General features: G+C 34.4%; 1 protein-coding gene across 4 annotated transcripts in view; it reads left to right on the top strand.

Moving 5' to 3' along the window:
* Positions 1-22009, top strand: part of LOC128996372 (cell adhesion molecule Dscam2) — a 190050-nt gene that overhangs the window by 135632 nt on the left and 32409 nt on the right. For all 4 annotated transcript variants that reach the window (XM_054421668.1, XM_054421666.1, XM_054421667.1 and 1 more), the window contains exons 5-18: positions 3445-3585; positions 4288-4467; positions 5304-5465; positions 7319-7468; positions 11619-11739; positions 13151-13329; positions 14040-14324; positions 14564-14708; positions 15226-15377; positions 17386-17496; positions 19245-19406; positions 19777-19939; positions 20642-20766; positions 21617-21736. In XM_054421668.1, coding sequence (XP_054277643.1) covers positions 3445-3585; positions 4288-4467; positions 5304-5465; positions 7319-7468; positions 11619-11739; positions 13151-13329; positions 14040-14324; positions 14564-14708; positions 15226-15377; positions 17386-17496; positions 19245-19406; positions 19777-19939; positions 20642-20766; positions 21617-21736 — 2196 coding nt within the window. The remainder of the gene's footprint in view (positions 1-3444; positions 3586-4287; positions 4468-5303; positions 5466-7318; positions 7469-11618; positions 11740-13150; positions 13330-14039; positions 14325-14563; positions 14709-15225; positions 15378-17385; positions 17497-19244; positions 19407-19776; positions 19940-20641; positions 20767-21616; positions 21737-22009) is intronic.

The following is a 22009-nucleotide window of genomic DNA, read 5'->3' as shown; positions in this document are numbered from 1 at the left end:
CTCAGTTTCATGTCAACAGACAACTGTTTACTTCAACTTGAGACACTTCACACTATGTGTAATTTAATCGGGATTTAAACTGTTGGACATTTGGATTTAGAAATTGTTTGTAGATGTTGTCATAAATTGCGATCTTATTTGTGTTAAGAACGCATTATTTTAATGTTTTATTGATAATGTATATTCGTTTTTTTGTGTGTCCTCACACACCTATTATGTTTTTGGCATTTTTTACGTCTTTGGTGTAAACCAATACATTATTACTGTACTAGCATCAGAGCTAGTTGTACAACGGCCTCTAGAGAAATAGTAAATAATTTATGCTTACACAAATGCAAAATTGTAGACAACAGAATTTAAACAAAGAAAATTCACTATTGATTTGTAGGTTGCTTAGCTTTTTGCAAATAACTTTATAATGATGAGGAAATCTACCAAAAAAGAAGGTGATATTCTGAAAGAGAGTAAAATTTCCTACAAATTACTGCTATGCATTTCTTGAAAATACTTAATAAAGGCAGCCTAAATGTGGCTACAAATAGACACTCGAAAAAATCCGTTTTAATGTATCTCTAATAAAATACACGTGTTTTTACTTTTTCACCACAAATCCTTAATAAAATTAAACTTTCATTACTATAAGCAAATCTACACGAATTAAGCTTCCAACGACACATTAGTTAACAATGTCGATCCAGTAGAACTGTAGATTTAGTTGTAAAACATTTAAAAAAAGACATATCTAACTCAGTATTTTCTTACTACTCAAAATTCGGAAGTTTCTTAACTTTTTTGAAAATTACTTTTAAATTTTGACGAAATCTACCAAGTGAAAGGTGATATTCCGAAACAAAATTAAATTTCCTTCAGTTTACCATCATGCATCTCAATAAAGCTGCCTCCAAAAAATATATAAAAACCCCCGTTTTCAATGTATTTTTTATGTAAAACTTGTTTTTTTTTTACCATTTATATAAATGACACCACCATTCAAAAACACATGTACAGCATGTTACAAAACCCAACATTCATGATTATTTGGAAATTTAGAAGGAGTGAGCTTCCAACGACCTATTAATTGATCAAATCGGTCCTGTAGAACTGTATATTTAGTTGTACAAAGATTTTTAAAACTTAATTATTATAAGAGTACCTGTAGAGAGACCTGTTTTAGAAAGCATAGGCTCAAAGACAAATAAATATAACCAAAGGACCAGAACCGATTCTTAGATCGAGCAGAACCCCTTCGCAAAATTGGAATAAATAGATTGAATGCGTTAGTTAGTATTTAAATAAATATTTTCCCAATGTCGTTGTTTGCTAATTATAAACTAGTGGAGAGTTAATACAACACCAATGTTTACGGCATAGCGATTAAATATCAAATATTCAAATTAATTAAACCTAGCTCTGGCACAACATTTAGTAAGTTGAAAAGGAAATATAAATGAGTTTGGTTTAGTAACTCTTTTTATTAAACTTAAATAATCAGTGAATAATTATATTTCTGCATATTTATATAGATCTAAATTATATTTCTTTATTCAGTTTGATTTTAACCAAGTGGTGTTTGAAACATTTATTAATTTCACCAGTCTTCTATTTGGGGTTATCAATGATTCCAAATTACACAACATTAATTGAAATTTAAATATATGTTATGCTAGGAATACAACTAGTCTAATGGTTAGAGCGTAAGACTTTTATCCCAGGCCTGGGGTTAATAACCCACCAATCACTAAAATTCAAGTAGATTTACATCAGCTGACTAGAAAATGAAAAAGAATAGCTATCTCATGTTTAGAAATATTTCTTTTCATAGAAAACCCTCTTCACTTTGTTAAAAAAAACAATTATTTAAATTATTTAGGCATTTATACATACAGTCCAAATATATTTTCTAAATGCGTTAACACATTTTTACTTAAGATCCGTTATGTATTTCACTGTCCCACTAACACGATATCTTTTTATCTATCCACAGTTCTTATTTATCTCCAATATTATTCATCCATGAAAAAAACCTAATGGCTCGAATGAGTTCAATGAGATAACGGATTATTTTCTGTCGGGGATCGTATGTTAAAGCTCTTGGGTGGTAAAGAAGAACTCGAGAGGGACTTGTCAAAAGAAGTAATGAGGCTGAGCGAGTAGAGATCTTGAGGTTTAGAAGGGGGGGTAGCAGGGGGGTCTGGGGGGGTTAATCCTCCCCCAACCATCCCTTTAACTCTCGACCACATGCTTTCACCACGCCAAACCACGATGGAACCACCCTCGCGATATTACAGTGAATCTTAATATCTTCTGTAGCTACATGTTAAAGTGATTTCAGCCTGCCTTTACACTGTTGGTACTTAACTACTTCATTAAAATTAGTAGATAATAGTATAGTTAGTTGTTTATTTCACATTGTAAAATTTTAGTATCTCTGTTTACTCTTACAATTGTTATGTTTTTTCTCCACGCTAGTGGCATTTGCATAGACGATTGTTTTTAAAAAACTTTTAGAGGCAAACGATTTCCAAAAAAATAATTTTTAAGGAATTCTTAGAAACGGATCTTAAAGACTTGTTTTATAGATTATATGATTTTTGCTATGAATTCGCCGATGTGAATCATGTGGCAATACAGTAGATTGAGTTTCAATCCAACAACTAAGTTTTATTAGTGCATTTTTGTTTTGTAGTAGACCAGCCAAACCTTGCCATTGCTTGGGTGTTCTAATCACTGAATAAAGTACACGTATTCGTTCAGTAAAATTCTAGATACTAACCGTATCACATAATCTTAACAATTTCATTTAGTTTTGCACATAACAAAATGATTTATTTTTCTATATCAAACATCGATACACTGTAGAGGCAAATTATAAAACCATTTGTGTAAAGTATACTGCGATATTAATTTGATGCTGAGAGGATGTTTTTGAGATGTTTGCAACACCACCTGTTGCAACTTTCATCTGATCTCCTGGACTAGCGCGACGTTGCAACATCGCCTGTTGACTAATTTTCCACACTAATAAAAATATACTAAACAGTATTTGCAAATCAGCTGGTATTATTATATATGGCAACAACACGCGGTTCTCATTGGCCCCTTCAAAGTCACGTGGTAAATAGGCTCCTCCCTCAAATGCATACTCTCGTGGACCGTACTATATAATGTTAAGCAAATGTTAAAAAATATTTCGAAAAATATCTTTTGACAGCCCAATTTACTCTAGATTTTCGCCAAACTTCTAGTGCCAGGAAAAACGGTGCCTATCACACTGTGATCAAGCTTTGACTATTATAATCCATTATCCAATGGTCAATCAATGGTAAAAGGTGTTCAGCTATGTACTCATAAAATTGGCTACAACTTCCCCTTGTTAAATATTTCTACTTAAGTATCCAAAGTCAGTACTTATAATATGTAAGGTAAATTTAACTAATTTTCCAGTTCGAGGTGTGGGTCTGGACCTGCAGGGTCCGAGTTTCCTGATAGAACCTCCGTATAGGCTGGAGTTCTCTAACAGTTCTGGTGGACGTCTGGACTGCGCGGCCACGGGGAGTCCACAGCCTCACATGGAGTGGACATTGGGTGAGTAACCCACACAAGCTAGTTAGATGTCATATTTAGATTATTTCATGATTCAATTTTTTTCACTTTATATATCCCATTTTCATTATAAAATAGAAATAGCATGCCCAAATAATATTTCTTTTACCAACAAACGTCTAATAAAACGTTGATCCAAGTTTACTGCATATTATTTTATCATTGCAAAATCTGTACCGTTTTTTATTTGCGTGTATCCACGCCATTAGCATTATTTACGTTGTTTGTAAGAGAACGGTCCAGAAGCAGATAATGAATAGTAAATCCCTTTTAATAATATACGTCAGAGGACAGTTGAAATATTATTCGAAAATGCAGTAGAGTTTGGTGAGCTATGACGAAAAAACTAGCCATTAATATGCCTAGTAGAAAATAGTAACAAGCAGCAAGATCCCAGCATTGCTCCTAAGCGTGTACACTCCTAAAGAGCATTTCGGAACAGTATCTTACAAAGAAATGTGTTTTGGAGTTGTACTTGGTCATGTACTTATGGAGCAATGCATTTCAAAGTAAAATATTATCTCAAAGTCGTTCATTCCGAAGGAATGTATAGTTGAGATTTTTTTTTGCAATTACGGTCACTGTAAAACGATGGTTATTTTCTGGTGGTCAACCTAAACATGTGTCATAGCCACAAAGATCTAACATACTAACATCCCCTAATCGTCTTCTGGTTCCCACCAGGTGATGGGTCGCCGGTGAGTCCTATCCCTGAGCTGCGTCTAGTCTACCCCAACGGTTCCCTGGTGTTCCCCGCATTCTCTGCAGACAGATACCGCCACGATGTTCACACCGCCACATACCGCTGCAGAGCTAGGAACCAAGTAGGCCAGATACTTAGCAGGGATGTGCGAGTCAGAGCTGGTAAGTTCAATTCAATTTTCTTTTCACAAATGAGATAAATTCTAGATGTCTGTAAGTTATACAAAGGTAATTGAGTTTATGAGATAGTATGGTGAAAATCTGAAATTTATTGGGATGCTTTCGGAAATAATGTATAAAACTTGAAATTTAATCAGTTTGAATTTTTTTTTCCCTAATGCTAACAACGTAGAAAAGACTAGTTTGCAAATGCCAGAATTTTTTGGGGTGAAGTTGGATTCCTCTCTAAAATAGTTAACTTAACTTTGTCACTTCATCAAAGTTAAGATTAAAATGGATTAGACCAATGGCAACAGACACACTAAGATGAGGTGAATGTGGGCAAAGAGTTGTTTTTGGAATGGATGAGATTATAGCTTAAGGCTAAGATCAGCTTCGGTTTTTGTCAGAACCAATTATCAGTCCAGGTCCAAACCATCAAAAAACTACTAGCCTTTCCTATGATCATACAACTTCTACATTAAGTTTATTCCGGTGGCTATATCCTTACCAGCTTACCTAGCGCTAATACAATTTCTGCTATAGTTAAAGGCGTTCCTTTAAAAGAATATTGAATCAACTTGAAATTCATCCTGCGTATTAAAAACTCTACCCAAATAAACATTCATTAGTTTTTGATAGTAGTAGCAAAGCTACACAGGTAATCTCACTTCATTCTTTACCTACGATTGGTTCGTGTGGCCATAACCAATTGATTGGTAAATACATTATGATAAATGGTTGATGCCTCAAAGATTGATTGATTTCTTATCTGCTACCAACTATCAGTTTTAGTCTTGAGACACGGTTTGAAAACTGTCCAATTGATTGTTTGGCAGTGGTGAAGCAGAAGTACGACGTGCAAGTGTACGACGAGTACGTGATCAGCGGCAACACAGCAGTACTGAGGTGTCAGGTGCCTAGCTACGTGTTGGAGTACATCATGGTCACGTCGTGGGTCCAGGACGGCATCATCAACATCTACCCCAACACCGACACTGGTGAGTGTTAAACTTTAATTCTCTAAATTCGTGGTGATCAGATGACGACCGTGTCAAAGATAGCATGCCTTGGGTCTGTGCGTGGAAAGTACCTCAGAAAAACAAGGGGTGAGCCAGGACAGTACAAGGGTGAACCGCACTGATTAAAAGTTGTAGCAGTGACCAGGATCCGAACTCTCGAGATCGCTACCCTAGGCCCGAAGTCCATGGGGCTACAGACTGAGCAACCAACTCACATTTTAGTTTTAAAAGTTTTAAAATCTTTTGATAGCAAGAAAAATTTTCGTGTTTGTATTATGTCCCGGAGATTTATTGCTGCAACCAACAGAAACGGCAGCCGCCATCTGTTTTAATTCAATGACGCTACCATCCCTTGAATTGCAAGATTGACAAAAGAGCCTCTACTTAAACCAATCCGAGTTAACCATGAAACCGTCTTCTGCTTACCTATAAGGATGATAAATCCATACGAAGCATTTCATGCATTTACATTTTGTGGGTTCTTTTTCATAACACATAATGTGTTTGTAAATTTCATTTCTTTTAGTTAAATTCCGAATAAATTAGGTTTAATGTTTTTGATTACATGTAACTACAACATACGTACATTTCATGTAGCAAACTATGATTTTATGTCAGTTAACGTATGATTCCAAATCATAAACAACGAGACCCTGGTAAGCATTTTAGAATCAAATTTCATCCGTACACTGGTATTTCTCGGATAAAATCCTGTTAATTTTAACAATAACCTTCAGAAGCAGTAAGGTACAGATTGACGGACAGAACTGGAAGGCAACGCCAGAGGTTATTTCTGGATTCGTATCACTTACCTCCCTTCATAAAAGTTGCAAGCATACTTCCGCTGTTATATTCTTGTTTCTTTTGACCTTTAGAGCACAGTAATACAAGACTCATGTTTCCAAAACTGCCACTATTAAAAGCCCACCAACGTGTCGTGCATTTTTGTAAGTTGAATTATTTATTTTGGTACAACCATAGACAAAAAGAAATAAATATACTCTATTGTCTATGGTACAACTTGTATTTTTAACATTTCGTCTAGTTTCACATTTTATTACATCGAGTCAAGTCACATTAATTTGTATAAGCTTTCTTAAAAGTAAACGAAGTAGCATTTAAGGCAAAAAAGCATATGTGATTGTACCTTTTTTGTTAAAATGTCCAAAGGGCAGACCAAAACAGCTGATAAAGACCTTTAGTAAATTTAGATGCGCAATACATGGTTTATCTTTTTACAAATGTTCATCCAATTTATATCAGTGGTTTTCATTTCACTTGATGGAAACAACTCTTAATTTTAGAATATTGTACAGATATATTGATCATAATAAGACACAATAACAAGATTCTATAGGTCTTTTAAATTGAAAAGACTTCAGGCTATCCAGTGAGGATTTATGTTTTTCTTACCCCTTAATTCCTATAACCTTAGCACAAAGCTCTGTAAACGCCAAGATTGGTCACTCTATGAATAGATCATTTACATTGTCTGAGTCTGGAAACTGTATATTTTTAGTTTAGTCCTATAGTTTTATTTACAAAAAACTTGTTTTTGGATTGGTTGGGGTGGGTTATGACACATTATTTTGAGGTTGAAACAAAATCTCTTTTTATTGTTTTTACCTTTTTTCCATTCCTGTAAAGCCTTTCTCCTGTAGTTTTACAAGTCTTCGCCAACCGAGGCACCTATCAGAATACTCTACATTCGACTCTACCCGCTTGCTTCTACATCACGATTATTGTTCAAGCTCTACCACCGTTGCCCTTTTACGTCCTACTCTTCCACCTCCTAAACACAAAATGAATATTTTTTCACATCAACATTGCAGGAGGAAAGTATGCAGTTCTGAGCAATGGAGATCTATACATCTACAACGCTGGGCCCAGTGATGGGTACAAGAGTTACTCCTGCAGAACCGTACACAAGCTGACAGGAGATGTTCATGCAAGTGCTTATCCTGGAAGGATCATCATCACAGGTATGTGTTTTAAAAAAGGTATTTCTGTAAAGCATTAATGTGATATGTTCGGATATTTTCTATTTGTAAGTGTTTTAAACACTACGTTTCGGAACGTAAGGAAACTCCCCTCGTTTTCAAGTAACCCTATAACAAAATTAGCCTATCCAACCTAACTAGTGTACACAATTTTGAGGAACCTGTATTGTATTTGCTTGTGATGTTCCTAACGTTAAAATGTTTCCATATTCTAAAAAAATCTGTTTAAACATTTTAACGAATTTCCCAGAAAGGATGGGTTCTTACCTCAACCCTCTATGTTCTATAAGGCTACTTCAGGTGTGCTCATCTTTTAATTCAAAAGTTACAATCTGTTGTAGCAGATAATTGGAAAAATATTGTAATGATTCAGTTCTGGGCTCAGCTACCACTTTCATCAAACTAATAACGATTTTCGTTTAATTATCTACGTAAGTAAGGCATTTTGAGTGGCCTATATTATCTAATACTGTTACGAAAAATGCCACATTCAGTCGTTGAAAAATTGTCATCACTAAAACCAAACCTATAATTATTTTGACATTGAAATGATGAAGCTGAGCGCTGAGCATAGTTGAAACATTTTATTAATTCAATTCTAATCAATTATTGGAGCTTCAATGCCACGATATTATTTTAAGTTTTACTGACAGCTATAAATTGTGACATCAGCTGAGTATTGGAAAATAAATTAATAATTCAAGCGCTAAATAACCTACAGGACAAAACCATATTAGATTAATGAAATGGACCCAAAAAATGGCTGACACTAATGAATTTAATTGAAAATTTAAATATTTGAATATTGTCAATTAAATATTAAGTTTAGATTTGATATACTGCTTTAATATTCTGATTGGTATGTTTATTATAATGACCAGCCTTCATAGAATTTCCATTTATGTTTATTTAATATTCGATAGTATAAAGTGAATGTCATTTGAATATCTGCTAAGTAAAAATAATGTTAATATAGCATCATATTGAGATATATGATAAACAGCTGGGATTGAATGAATAAATCCACTAAAGGGAGAAAAGCAATTTGTAAACAGCTTTGCTCAGGAGACGACCTCATTTTAATAGAAATTCAAAGCTTGGTTGAATTAAAATAAAAACTCAATTTGAATTCAGTTTTACAGTACAACTGTTTTAATTTAGGTTACAGGCTTTCGAATGTAAATTAATTATTAAGTTTCAATTTTCAAAAATAGACTTGTAAATGTCATTAATTAAGTTTGGAGTATGTTTGGAGAAATAATTTCTTTTTGTAAAAAAATACAACCGACTTCAAACGCTCTAAAAAGAATGAAATAATTTCAATAAAGTAAACTTTTGTATTAGGCAAGCTCACGTATTTTAAGTCGGCGCGGCTCTATGATGATTTTTGATACAAAATTGAAAGAGGGTGTCCATATTGCAGGTGACTATCTATAACTAAAGGTGTTAATCTGCATGTGCTTTTCATAGTTATGCGTTAAGTGTTATTTTATTACCGTAATCAGAGATCGGCATTATAGTGGTATCAACGAGTATCTTTAAAAAGATTATAACGCATTTAAATGTTTCTAACTTTGAAAAGTAACGTTTTAATACTAAACTAGCTTCTTTTCCCTATCATAATATCAAACTAAATTATTTTCCTATTCATATAGAACATTTGTGTGTTTTATTTTCATAATGCATTTATTCTGAAGTAAACATGAAATACAAGAAAATATTTCCTTTAATATATAAACAAAACAGTTCATTATGTTTTTTATATATTTATGTTATCCAGCTACAATTTATTGATTTTCAAAATACACACACAATATTTAATTTCAATCATATTTGCAGTTCGAGCCGCGCCGACTTGAAATACGTGAGCTTGCCTAATACAAAAGTTTACTTTATTGAAATTATTTCATTCTTTTTAGAGCGTTTGAAGTCGGTTGTATTTTTTTACAAAAAGAAATTATTTCATGATTTTTAGTGACTGTATAATTTTTTATATATCAATCACTTGAGGTTTTTTGATAAGCAAAACTGTTTGAAACAATCAAAAGTTCCACAGAACAATAATTATTTTAAAACTGCTTGAGTCACCTGTTCAGGTTACATAATCATTGGTTATGAAAATAAACATTTTTAGATATTCCTTAAGAAAGAAAGAGTTGTCCATTACATTAGGCCTGATGAAAAACTAATTGTCTTTTCTAGATACATTGAATTGTCAGACATCATCGTTTCCTGCAATCGGTGTAATTCTACATTATAAAAAGAAATACAGTAACGTCTCAAGCCTTTTGGAACAATGTGAAAGTTATTCCTCAGCTACCAGCACTAAACAATCTATCAAAAGTGGAAAATTGGTCGTTAACACGTATAGTACCTTTGGAAAATATTATATGAAAGATTGGTTCAGCTAAAAGTAGTGTAAGTCATGTAGGGGGTTTTGTTTGATCAAGATATAGCCTAGTCGAAATTGCAAATCATCTTCCCCTAGGACTTTCCGAAGCAGGCATAATAGTATTGATATGATAATAGTAACTGGGTAGAGAATATTAATAAACATTCCACATCTGCAAATGCATGTTTAGTAATTAAAATATTTAACACTTTTAAGACAATTGACGATTATTCACTGTCACACTTCTTAGACCGTGTGAGGAATAATTGCATTAAATTTATATTTAGACCTGTTTTACGAATGCTTTGGTTTTCACAATACACCTTTATTTGTCGATATCATACAGCTATTCACTGAAACATATATGTTTTAGTAAGTCAGAATATTCAATACTAAAAACAGAATTACTGTATACACAAATCAGGTCAAACGTTAAAATACATTTTCTATAGTAACTGTTCTATTTCTAATCCAAGAATATTAAACACACATCTTGTTTCAACAAACTCTATTTCAAAACTAAACCAATGTTTACAAAAACATGTTTACAAAAATCATCTGTCAACATAAGATATTTAAACACAAATAAATCATATGACTAGAAGAACAGACTTAATACAACAGTAACCAAAACAAAAAGCATTTTTCTCAATGTAATTAATTTAGGCTCCATGGCAAGAAATAGTTTATTGATCAATATGAAGCAACTGTTTCATGAAGAATTGTCTGTAGCTTCATTTAAATGGTTTCAACTAACAGCTGTAGGAATGTTATTATTATTTATTGCCTTCTCTGCACAAATGTAAACAATCTGCACAAATGTAAACAAAATAAATGTTGAATATTTAAGGTTTTCAGAATTTTTCACCGAAACTAATATTATACTTAAACATGATATATAAGGTACCAAATAGAAACTCTCCTGGTTATTTTGGTGGTGGAACCACACTGATCGGTAAAAGAATCACAGAGAAATTGGTGAACATACATAGAAAAAAAAAAACATCGCCACAGACAAATTGAGAACCTCCTCCTTTTGTTGGTAGTGGGGAAGTCGGTTAAAAATGACGTAATAGTAAATATGTTATCTAAAAAGAATATCTAAAAGATAGAATTGATGTGCCTATTACCTAGTTTACATGTTAATACGTTGACTAAAAAATCATGGCTGTTTTGGTGGTACCGTAGTTTATTTTTTGTGCATTGTTTTCAAGAGATAATCGAGATAATCTACTTGATGTTTTAACACTTTCACCACCAAGCCCAGTTGGCATAATATCATGTATTTTAATACATACAGAGAGGTGTGACGGCCGGTAGTAAATCTGTTGAGGACTTTTCACCTCTAATTCATCATTACTAATTAGTAAAGTATCTCCTGAAGACAAATTAACTTCATGTACTGTTATTAGCTCGTTGAAAAACATAGTGTACGAAACCATATTTATTTCAATATCGATGGGCGTCTTAAGCGATAAAGAATACACGAATGAAAAACCTAATAAAAATCAGTTTTCATCATATAGGCCCATAAAAATCTTTTCACCTGCCAAACATCATTATAAGGAAGAAATTGATCTAAAACGGAATTGTAATGAGTTCATCGATACAAAATCAAGATTATTTTAATCGATGTTTCTGTATCCTTGATGATCCTTGACGCCATTGTATTATTCTTAATGAAACTACAAAATAGAGAATGATTTGATTTTATTTATCATTCATCCAATGCTGTTTCAGAGCCAAAGGGGAACGTTCAGCCAAGGATAACTGTTGAAAAACACAGCAGGAAGATTGCCAAGATAGGAGATGACGTTACATTGGCTTGCGTCGCTCAGGGGTTCCCAGTGCCTACTTACAGGTATTGGCCCTTGGAAACACTTCAAACTTGCTTGAATTTGTCTTCTTAAAGATTGGCAATGAAATATTATACCTTAAACTAATTTGGTGGTGCTTATTCGACGATAGAACCATATTGTTTTTTATTGTCACTCAATCGGAGCTTCTAAAGATAGAAACAGTAAAGCCTTTTTTTGTAAGCGTAGTTATATAAAACAAGCGTAAAATGAGTTTTAGGATCAAAATAAGAAATGTGAGATTCACACAAAACACTTTAGGATTTTAAGAATGATAAAAAATGAATCAAAATTAAGGTTGACGAATAGGAAAAAGAGAAGGATGGTTTCTGGGAAAAATACATGATTTAACATATTAAAAAATATTAGTTGATCAAAATGGATGCACTCCAGAATCAAATTACTAATGTTGTAAAATAAAGGTTCAAAATATATGCAACTCAGATATACATCTGATACTGCTTATCTATTTTTTTTATATATACATATGGTACTGTCCTCTGCCGATTGCTCCTTTATAACTAGGCTAACTGCTTGTTATATTTTATTAGTTGGTTATTTAAAAATTACAAACCCAAGAATGCATTTTAGAAATTAAATACTATAACATTGCCGCATGAGTTTTACTTGTTAGTTCTTTTGTCTAGTAACAGAAATCAGTTATCTGTCAAATCAAAATTTGCAGTAATATTTGTATGAAATCTCACTTCATTTTTACCAGTAGTTTGTGTGTGAAGGAAAGTATGACTGACGCCTCATTTTTACATAAAAGTTCATATCATTCAGATATCCTTAATGTGTATATCGTAAACAAGGAATTCAATATACCGTATGTCTTAGTTTACAACTATTTTTATGAACCACAGTAATTTTACTTCCATCTCTACTAGACCAAGGGAGCGAGCTGGCGTAGTGGTTAGAGCGCGGGACTTCAGTCCCTGAGGTCCCGGGTTCGATCCCCGCCAAGTCACCAATGGATTTTATCTAAGTGATAGTGCCGCAACCCCTAGGTCTAGCCTGAAGTAATGTGAAAAACAATCCCAGGCTCGTGCCTAGCGTCCTAGAACAAAAGAAAAAAAAAAAATTCTCTACTAGACTTGATACTTTTACTTCTCCCACTAGAAGCGCCTCTGCACCGTGGTCGTCAATGGATAAGCCTATCTTCATGGGTTTAGATACTCATCAATAGAGTTTACCGGCCTTTTGAGTAAATGTAAATGTGTGTTATTAAGCTGTGGAAGCATCCAAAGTACACTTTCAGTAGAACATCTCTTTTGTCTGTGGACCATCTTACAGCGGTTAGTCTTGTTGAAAGCTGATCAACATGTTGATACCACCGTAAATCATCAGAGATGGTGTAACTGAGGAGTCAATAGCTATACTTTGATACTTTACCTTTTCCCCCCATATATATAGATGGTTCCGGGAGGAGCGAGAACAGTTGTCCCCTGTACCACTGGGGGACCGAGTGTCACTGTTGGCTGCGGGACTACTGAGGATATCCAAGGTGCGGCTGGATGACCGCGGCAAGTATCTTTGTTGGGTCAACAACTCTGCAGGAGAAGAAACCGTACAGGTCACGCTCACTGTTACAGGTAACATTGAAAATATTTACAACACAATCTTAACCCTGCAAGCATCAGGGATTATTCATTTATTGAATCATGCTTAATTCATTGTATTTTCCCCTTGCTCACATGAACAAAATATTTATAAAACATGTTGGTGTATCCACACAGTATGATAAACGTCTGATCTGAGATACATCTAATAAAACATCTTATCAACTTTCTGAGCTGTTCACTGTTTACTTCAGGAGGACTTTTCCAACTTAACTTTGTCGAACTCCACATGAGTTGCTTTACTCTCTAGACTACATTTAGACCAGATGTGAACACTCAATCTTCCTCCAGCTACTTCATAGGGAAAAGAATTCGCCTTAACATCCACACAAAAGTCTACTGCACAAAAAATCTGTAAACCCAATCTATTTATTTAAAATCAAAGGATTTGCTGTGCAACTCATGGTTCTTTGAAATTTAAAGGGTTAAGTTGTTAAAATATAATATTTAGCTTAAATAAGCTAAATACTTAATAAATATCAGCAGTATTTCGACAATTCTTTATATGAACATATGTAAATCATACTAAGATGCAAATAGACCTTGGCCCAGCTAGACTAACTGGTTTAAGTAAAGCCAGCCACAGAAAATAGGGAAGCCATTATTGTTTGTAATTAAATTCCAATGGCTTTGAAGAACACACAAATAAAGCCCAACAAAAATAAAACACTGTCTCATTGCAGCTCCCCTGACAGCTCATATCCAGCCCCAGTCGCAAGTAGTGGATGTAGGCAAGCCAGCAGAGTTCCAGTGTATCTCCGGGGGTTCTCCAGTGTCTAGGGTTGCATGGTACAGAGACGGCCGGCCTCTAGCTACAGACGGCCGCGTGCAGGTTCTGACAGGTCCACCACCACTGGGAGAGAGACTGGTGGTGTCAACACTAACAAAGGAGGACCATGGGATGTACCAGTGCCTTGTCAGCAATGACTGGGACATGGCACAAGCTACGGCTGAACTTCATCTGGGAGGTAAGAGTCTTTGAAGTGTGGTTTCAAACATGCTGCAAACAACGTAGGAAGTTACACGATTATTTTGACTTTGAATGAATGGATTATATGTATGATGCCGACCACCCAGGTTGGGTAGTCTAGGTTTTGGGTGAAGGATTAGTGTTCAATAAAGATGACATCCTTCTTGCTCTAAAGGCTACGATTTCACCAACAATTTCCTTTCCAAGTATTCTATCTCACTTGACCTTGTTTGACAGATGCCAGTCCAGAGCTGGTGTACTGGTTCTCTGAACAGACTCTGCAGCCTGGGCCTGCTGTATCTCTCAAGTGTGTGGCCACTGGCAATCCTCCGCCTCAGTTTGTCTGGACTCTGGATGGGTTTCCTATCCCTGAAAACAGCAGGTAATATCATTAATGTAGCCACAAAACTATACTTAATATGCAACATTCTTGATTGACATGCTCAACGAGAACAGTACAAGCATTGAGGTATGTTTACAATTTGTAACATTTTACAAACGTTTCACCTGCAAGTCATGTTTGAATGAATTCTATTTCGGTGTAGACGGATTTTTCCAGCAGAGGATCTCCGTGAGTATGTTTTTTTTTATGAAGCTGATTTGGATTGCGGTTCTTTTGCTTAAGGTAGGTGAGAGCAACATAAAGTATGCAGCTCCTTTATAGGATGACTCTCTTTCTGTGAGTGTTTGCTTTTAAGGATTGGATATAGCTGGACCCACAGTTCAATCAGGGCTCCTAACCTGCGGGTCTTAAAACTAACACAGTGAGAGTTCATAATCATTTGAGTGGGATGCAAGTAATATATAAAATACTGTGATGTTTTGTCAAAACAAAAGAATCCCTGCCCTGTACATGTATGCACTATGTACATGTATTTACTGTATTGTGGTTGTACCAGGTACCTTGTAGGCCAGTACGTGACCATACATGATGACGTGATCAGTCACGTAAACATCTCCCATCTCAAACAGGAAGACGGAGGAGAGTACACTTGCACAGCCCGCAACAGTGTCGCTTCAGTGTCCCACAGTGCCAAGATTAACGTTTATGGTATGTTAAATCTTTTATGTGAATTTTTTAATAACATGTAAGATTGGAAGGGAATTTGATTTCATAACTTTCTATTAGCATTATAAATTAATTAATTTGACTATTTAAAAGTTATCTGAGTTTTGTAATATTCCTAACTGTAATAAAGAAATATCAAATATCTGTTTTAATTAAAAAAATTAAAACAGAATTGATAATTAGATTTTAAAAAAATAAAATTAAATTAAATTAGTCTTTGTAGTGTAGCGAAAAGTAACGTTCAAAACACAAGTGAAATCTATACATATTCTCGACCATTTTAAGTGCTCGATAAATCTCGCACTTCAAACATGGTCTCAAATAAAATTTTATAACTCTATTTCTACTCTTGTTATGAAATTTACTAATTTCTTATTGTGGTTAATAGCCTAAAACCAAATAATTTTTTGCTGCTAAAACAATGATAAATTTCTTCTCCAACCCTGAAATAGTATTATAGTCATACTTTTGGCACACTAACATAAAACATTCTTTATTAGAATTAATAAGTCATATTCACATTATTAAGCCATAAAACCATTCAATAACCTTGTCATAATATACTTTTATACTGGTAGTCCCATTAAAAATTAACTCTCTAATAATAATTAAACATATTTATCGTACAATATTACACTAATTCAACTATAAAACTGTTTTCATATCTCCCTTTCAAGGGAAAGAAAGTTGAAGACTGCATAAGGCTGTAAAAGTTTTATAGGCAAGCCCATCATGACGCCCTAAAATATTGGCGGGATAATAAACTTTATATCCCACCCAGCTACTCAGTGTTCTTGCTATTATTTTATTATACTAACAAAACTTGATTGCCTTAGTGTGTTCTAAACTAGCGCTCTTATAAAAGTTGGGGACATTACATTTGAAGCACTGTTATGTAGTTTATTCTTAGATGGTTTAACTGCATCATAATTCACTTGTTACCATCTAAGCGGAGAAGCATAAAAGTATACTTTGAAGTAGCTTTCATAGCAATCTTTTAAGTGTTGATAAAACTTTATAAGCTATCATAGTTTTAAACTTTGAAATTTGGGTGATGGTGAATACAAGTTTTTGTATTGACATTTAGAAACAAGTGTGAAGGTTTAAAAGTACCGTAAAATTTCAAACTGCCTAATCAAATATAGTTTATTCAGCCATCCTTATAAGTAATATACCTTATATATACTTAGTATAAGTAATATATATATATACCATATAAGTATAGTATTTAATGGATTAAAAAAGTATTAAAAAGAGGCTACCAAACTTATCAGCGAAAAATGTGTATAATTATATAGTTTTTCAATACAAACATTTGATCTAGCTAAAAAATTGGCAAAGTTTTTGAGAATACTATTCCACAGAAATAAACTCACATTTTACACGTTTTGTTTATGAGCAAACAATCAGGACAGTTGGGACTTCAATTTTGACTGGTCCTTAAATATTTGTTCATAATTTTGTACTAATATTTTTTTATTTATGTAGGGTTATACACATTACCAATTAGACATTCCAAGTTAAAGTTGCAGCAAGTTTCATAATGGAAAGCACTTAGGTTAATTGAGCAACTGACTAAGTGTGTACCTATCTGTAAAACACTGTTCTCTGCTTCAATCCCAATTTTTTAACTGTGCAATTTTATGGGGTGAGAAAAATTTGAAATATGCTTTACATATTCGCACACACTATAAGATAAAACATTATTCAACTAAGTTTTGATTTTTCAGAGTTTATTTTACCATACCAAGTTAAGAGTCAAGACCCTTCTACTCCCTTAAGGAATTTTATAAACATTTTGTAAATTAAAATGTACTTTAATTTACTCAATACACTATTGTAATTCTTGATGAATGCACAAAGAATGTTGTAAAGGCTCATAACACCTAAAAGGGTACTCTGAAAGAATTAGTATTTTAGTGAACAACCTTTCAGCTCTTGCCTTTATCAGATTCTAAAAGCAACCTCCAATTTTCTGATTTATCCTCAGGTTTGCCATACATCCGGGAGATGCCAAAGATAACAGCCGTGGCTGGAAGTGACTTGATCATCAAATGTCCAGTAGCAGGATACCCCATAGAGTCAATCAGTTGGGAGCAAGGTAAGCTGATAAATCAACTTTGTTCTCTTACAGATTAAAACGTAAATAAATCCCTCTATATGGATAATAGTACCAAATTTTCCACATAAAGAACAGCCATTTATTTACGAAAAAAAAAATAATCAAATTCTGATTCCACCAAGATGTTTTATTAAGAGCTATAAATCGGAAAGTGATGTTACAGAGAAAACCCTTATTGAGTCAAGTATATACAGGTAAATGGAAGAGTAATATACAGTAAACACCGGAACATAAATTAATCTAGATATTACACGAGCATCCTACACATATAAATCAATCCTTGTGATGCATACAAATAATTTATTCATCTTGCATTTTTCTAGCCAAAATTTTGAATCCATTATACATTTTCTTGATAAATTTTGCTTGCAAATGAACCAAATATAAACACTAATTGCTTTTCCAGATGAAAAGTTATTCAGTTGAATGCACAAAGCTGAGCTGCTACAAATTATAAACACTTGTTACTTCTGCATTCACTGAATGTTCTTGCTCCTGCCCGCATTCAGCATTGAACCGCTGCATGTTTGCCACTTGGTTCACAGGCCTCGTTAACGAGAAGCAAATTAAAGCTTGGACTCACGTCCTCATTAGTGGATCAGCTGTTTACACTTTACTGCTTTACAAACTAAAAGCTTTAATTTGTAATGTTACCTTACGGATGATCAATTGCTCATGAAAATGGAAAGTTTAGTGTAATTTTTAATTATTGCAAACATTGATGGGTTACCTCAAAAAAGATTCCTCAACATGTATTCCAACCAAACAACACAAAACAGTTTACTTTTATTAGGGGCGTAATACGTTTTTGCTTGAAAATAAGTGGGCAGCACTTAAAGATATACTACGACTAACGATCAGCTCAGCTGATGCAGTGTTTCTCATTTCGTTCAAGTTAAAATCAAACAAATCATGTGTTTTACAATGCATGTTTTCATAATGTAAAATATTTCATAAAAAAAGTTAGATTTTAACATTACATAAATCATTACAAAAAGTCTCAATTTTGTATTACACTTTATATACCTGTTACTGGTTTTTTTTTTTTTTTACGGTATTAAATACATTGTAGTAAAGCTAACTGGCAAAAAATCTCATGTTATTACTACATTGGGTACTGGCTTTAACATGATCACTTGTATTAAAGTAAACAAAATCAGCTGTTTTTTAATTCCAATGACATTGTTACTATGGACAATATTTTGTGTTACCGGTATATAAAATTGTATGCTAAATTTATGGAAATTTCTGTATTTTTCCCGCTGTCACGGAATAAAGAACTTTAATTTGAGCCCTCTCCCATCTTTATACGAATTGCTAGACGCCCACAATTTTGACGTAAGAATCCCCTTACCAAATTAAATATAGGCTATAGATTCTATGGGCTGTGTTTTGCTTACCTTGTACAGAGTATATTTGCCGCTGCTAGTGTGTCGTAAAGTATCCAACACAACTCATCCAGCAAGGTACTGGCAACGCTGGTGGCGCTGCCTACGGATTGACAGGCAAAGCTCTCTCAAAACACTTTGCTTTTTACCATGCGGTTGGCATTGGGTTATAGTAGTACGTTTTCTGTGCCATTGGGCGCATAACGCTTCAATATACTAAATGGTACACACATGAAATCCCTTGATGGACAAGTCTCGCACAAGAACTAAAAATCATACTACTACTAAACACCTACCTCCTGACCTACCATAACATTCTAAGATGTTGATATCTTACAGATGGCAACGTGCTGCCAGTCAACAGACGTCAGAGAGTGTATGCCAATGGTACTTTAGTGGTAGAGCAGGCCCAGAGACATACAGACGCAGGCACTTACACCTGTCAGGCGATGAACAGGCAACGCAATTCCGCTCGCCGGGACGTGGAAGTGCAAGTGATCGGTAAGTGTGTTCTATTTGTTATATACCTTTTTAGCAACATACAACTTGTTATTAAGTTTGACAATGTAAATGTATGAAAAGCAATTGTTGGGAGCTCAGTTGATTCGTTTAAAATGAAAGTTTTTGTGAATACTGAAAATGAACGTCTTTATTTTTTTGACCATCGTAGTGCACCACCTTCCAGTTATGTTGAAGATGAAAGAGTTTAATTGTTGCTCTTGTTTCGACACCTTCAGTACAACCTTCTTCTAATGAAAATTAAACCTAAATTAATGTTTAGTAATTTTTTTATCCAATTATTTCCAAGAGCTGTACAAATTTTTCTTCTTCTCAGTTAGTTGAAAAAACGCTCATTTGTTGCATGTTGCAGTGCCTCCAAAGATCATGCCTATCCAGGCGATGACGAACCTCCTCCGGGAAGGTATGAGAGCCGCAATATCCTGCCAAATCCTGGAAGGGGATCTCCCCATCACCTTCCGATGGGATCGTGACGGAGGCGCTCGGGAACTTGGGTCTGGCGCGAGCACGAGGAGGTAAGTTGAACTCAACAGTAAAACAGATGCAACCAGTACAGAGCTATACAGATAATCTCACTCTATTCTACACTCACTCTTTCACATTGATTTTAAAGGTTGTGGGTTTTGTTCCGAGAAAAGTCGGTAACTTTTTGATGGTTTGAAATTGATTCAACTACCCTTGATTGGGCTTTTAATATACGGGCTAAAGAAACAAGTTTTAGTGAAAGGCTCCACAGATATTCTCACTCAGTTCTACATTCACCTTGTATTCATATTCGGTGGGAAATACATGCACACAAGTACTTTGCTGTCCTAGTGATTAGGGATGTAAAAACTTTAAATAATTTCCTTGTTCTTGATGCTTGTATCCTATGGTATATTGGTACAGCTATAGTATTGTTTTAGACAAATGCCAATGCCAATGTGCATGGGAAGGCGGTTGAACAGTGTTCTGAGAAGTTTTGAGCTGATTGATGTAATATACATCACAATGTTCTATGAGTAGGGGACATAAGGATGTTAGAGAAGTCAAATACCCCAGAATGTTTAAGTTCAGGTTTTCAACTTACATAAATAAAGCACTGATTAAAGTAAATTCATAGCATTAAGTATGATAGCATATGAAGCTTGATCTTTTGTATGATAGCTTTGTCATAGTACTTAAAATATGTTTGAAATGTGTATTTCCATTATTTATTTGACACACTGTTTTTACAGAGTGGATGAGTACTCAAGCTCCCTAGTGATTGAGAGGGTCACGGCAGCACACACAGGAAACTACACCTGTATAGCCTCCAATGTGGCCGGCACGGAGAAGTTTACTGTACCTGTCACTGTTAATGGTAAACAACATTTGAACATCTTCTTCCCTCTACATTTAGTTAAATTATGTACTGTAAAGATACAACTGAAGTCTGACATGTAATGTTTGTTGTTTTTTATGAATGTTAAGGCGGTGGATTGCCCCTTTTAGTAAACATGTTAGACCTAAGTTTAAAATAAAAAAGGGTTCAAGGGCCTACATCCAAGGATTATTGTTGGGATAGCAGGCGCACTTCTGTGTAGCCTAGTGATTATAGTGCTCACCTTCAAATCCAAATGTAAGGCTGTTTGTTTGACCAAAGATATGTTTGATTATGGATAAAGAACCCATTTGTTATTTGGCCATAGCTTAATGATGCTAGCAAACAAAAAGTTTGTATGTTATATGGTTTGGGTCATTGCCTTTCAATAACATAAAAGATACCAATGGCCTTGGATAAACAAAAGTAAATAAACGAATAGGAAAAATATTTCATTATGGTACTAGAAATTTAACCAAATTACACTATACACATAATTAGAATATTTCACTGTCGCTAACATAATTTTTAAGACCCTTTTGCCCAATGGACTTCCTGATTTGTGATAACGAACAGATGAGTTAACTGGAAGACATATCTGCCCAACTTGAACCTTCCTTGTTTGAAAACTCTGTCAAGAACACTACTCTATTTTAATTAATAACATAGTGTAAATTTGTTATTGTTTCTTGCACAAGGACCAACATCAGAAGACCTGATTGTTTCGGAACTACAAAATACAACTACCAAATCACATAATACAACCATGTGTTCTGTATTACTGTTTGTGTCCCTATCTTACATAGTATTTATTATTAGTATCTTACTTAGTATATATATGGTGTTTCAGTGCCACCCCATTGGACGGTGGAGCCAACAGATGCTAACGTAGCGTCAGGCCAAGACGTGATGTTACACTGCCAGGCTGACGGATACCCACTTCCGACCATACACTGGAAGAAGGCCGTAGGTGTGTGATTTGTCTAGTCGTGTAGTTGTAACAATAAGGTTCTCTCAAAGGAGAGTTTACAATACACACTTTTTTCATGTTCAATTGTTAATACAGCTGCACTTATGTTGTGTGCTTTTGATGGGATTTACTGTCTGCTTATCATCTCAAAAACATCAACTGTGTCTAGTAGAGACTTCAATAACTGATTGTCTTTCAGTTCCTTTCAAGGAGTTGGCTTTATACTGATTTTACACCAGTGGATGAATGCTCCTGGAAATAAATTGGAGTCAG

The sequence above is a fragment of the Macrosteles quadrilineatus genome, unplaced genomic scaffold (assembly GCF_028750875.1).
Source record: "Macrosteles quadrilineatus isolate MER2022 unplaced genomic scaffold, UCM_ALF_1.0 Scaffold_6__1_contigs__length_79288215, whole genome shotgun sequence".
Taxonomy (NCBI): domain Eukaryota; kingdom Metazoa; phylum Arthropoda; class Insecta; order Hemiptera; family Cicadellidae; genus Macrosteles; species Macrosteles quadrilineatus.
The sequence above is the reverse complement of the archived record's forward strand: the minus strand, read 5'-3'. Positions and strand labels throughout refer to the sequence as shown.